This window comes from Gastrolobium bilobum, unplaced genomic scaffold (assembly GCF_033153095.1).
Source record: "Gastrolobium bilobum isolate Gb01-03AN ecotype WA unplaced genomic scaffold, APGP_CSIRO_Gbil_v1 utg9052, whole genome shotgun sequence".
Lineage (NCBI taxonomy): Eukaryota > Viridiplantae > Streptophyta > Magnoliopsida > Fabales > Fabaceae > Gastrolobium > Gastrolobium bilobum.
Genome location: NW_026897360.1, coordinates 282,869 through 284,814, shown reverse-complemented (window position 1 = coordinate 284,814; position 1,946 = coordinate 282,869). Strand labels below are relative to the sequence as shown.

General features: G+C 41.7%; 1 protein-coding gene across 1 annotated transcript; it reads left to right on the top strand.

Annotated features, from left to right (window-relative positions):
- Window positions 1-360: 360 nt before the first annotated feature.
- Window positions 361-1,569, top strand: LOC133306243 (uncharacterized). Its single transcript, XM_061506530.1, has 2 exons — window positions 361-1,204; window positions 1,286-1,569. Exons 1-2 carry the CDS (start codon window positions 361-363, stop codon window positions 1,567-1,569), a joined length of 1,128 nt encoding a protein of 375 aa, XP_061362514.1.
- The last annotated feature ends 377 nt before the right edge of the window (window positions 1,570-1,946 follow it).

The window sequence follows — 1,946 nt, the reverse complement described above, 5'->3', positions numbered from 1 at the left end:
ATAAAACGTTCGAAGATTGGAGAGAAATTTGCCCCTGATTCCTCGAACAGAGGGGCAAGTCTGGGGAACATTCAGGAGCGAATCCCGTCTGGTAAGTCGAAGTCATTCGCTGATGCTTTGCGAGCTGATAACAACTGTATGGGTGAGTAGGATTCTTGGCAAGATGACCTTGAGGAGGACAAGAGTGAGCCGCTAGACCCGAGTCTTGGCACCATAGATGAGTTTGGCTTTCAAACCATATACTTTCATGATGGGTCTGTAAGAATAAGGTGCACTAAGGAAGCGAAACAGAGATTATGAAGCCTATGGAGAAATGCTATCATCGTTAAGCTCCTGGGGAAGAGAGTGGGTGTGATGTACATGAAAACAAAACTGGGAAACCTATGGGCTAAATCCGGATCCATTGTGGTGGCAGATTTGGGGAATGACTTTTTCTCTGTGAAATTCTCTAGCTTGGAAGATCTAAATCTAGCGTTAACAGGAGGACCTTGGATTCTGATGGGCCACTACTTGGCCATCAGGAAGTGGGAGTCGTTCTTTAATCCTCATAAAGCTAATATTCACAGGGTAGCTGCGTGGATTCGATTGCCAGGTATTCCTCAAGAATTCTGTGTAGCTCCTTTTTTGAAACTGATAGGAAATACAATAGGCAAAGTGCTGAAGGTTGATCGAACAACCTCCATGGGGGATAGGGGAAAGTTTGCTAGACTGTGTGTGGATTTAGATCTTACTAAACCACTCAGGGGTGAATATATTCTGGAGGATGAAGTGTTTAAAGTTGAATATGAGGGCCTGTACCTTATTTGTATCAGATGCGGAAAATATGGCCATAATACAGATAAATGCCCTGACTTTGTTAAAACAGACGAGGCTAATATTAACAAGGAAACCAGTCATCCTGACTCGGCTAATACACAAGCGAACCAAGGGGTAGGTCCATGGATGGTAGTCCAAAAAAAGAAATTTTTTAGGAACCAATCTCCAAGAAAGAATGAAGTCAAAGGAGAAAGATCCTTTGGAGTGGATATCTCTAACAGTAAGAAGCCCCTTTCACCTCAGGTTGCTGGCATTTCTATTTTGAAGAATCCAGGGTTGGAACAAGCCACAGCGGTTAAAAAAGGGATACTCAAAGAAAACAAGAGGAACCCTCTATCCCAGGTTACTTCCAAGGCCACTAATTCGAAAGCCTCAACAGGTTCAGCAGGTCTGAGTAATACTGCAGCTAAAGCCACTTATAAACCAAAAAAGTCATAGAAGAAAAAAGCCTTTGTCTTCTCATCTGAAGCCAATCCAAATAAAACAAGTTCTAAGCCTTTAGAGCTCCCTTCATCCAGCAAGTCTACCAGTAAAGGTGAATTCAGATATGTCCCCATCTCCCCTCCTGAACCGGTTATAAGTATCGGTAAGGATATTGATCCTGAAGATCCAGAAGGTGATTTATGCACAAAAATATCTGCTGCTAGCATCATAAGCATAGATAGCACTTTGCCAATTTGTGTCTTCTGTGAGGTGGATGATAAACCTTTGGATATGGATACTAATATGTTTAACGGTGCTCAAAGTCTTTAGAAATTGGAGAGCCAAGACAGAGAAATGGAAGATGGAATGCCTTTGGAGAAAATCTCTAGTAAATTAGCTGTTGAGAATATGGTAGAGTGTGACCAAGGACTCGGTGATCCTGGTACAAAGTTAGTTATCCAATGAACTGTCTTGTATGGAATTGTAGGGGTGCTGCAAAAAAGTCTTTCAAGACATCCCTAAGAAATTTCATTAAAAAAATACAAGATTGGTTTGGTTTCCATTTTGGAACCTAGAATAAGTGGTGCTATTGCCCAAAAGAAGATTAAGCAACTGGGATTCAACAATTCTGTGATAGAAGATGCAGTGGGTTTCTCGGGTGGTATCTGGATTCTATGGAAAGAGGAATACTGCAATGTAACTCTCAT

What these genes read in the sequence shown, in the direction of transcription:
- LOC133306243 (XM_061506530.1), top strand. Translation starts at nt 361, where the DNA reads ATGAAAACAAAACTGGGAAACCTATGGGCTAAATCCGGATCCATTGTG. An exon ending in AGCCTCAACAGGTTCAGCAG is followed by an intron (nt 1,205 to 1,285) that starts GTCTGAGTAATA and finishes TCTCATCTGAAG; the next exon opens with CCAATCCAAATAAAACAAGT.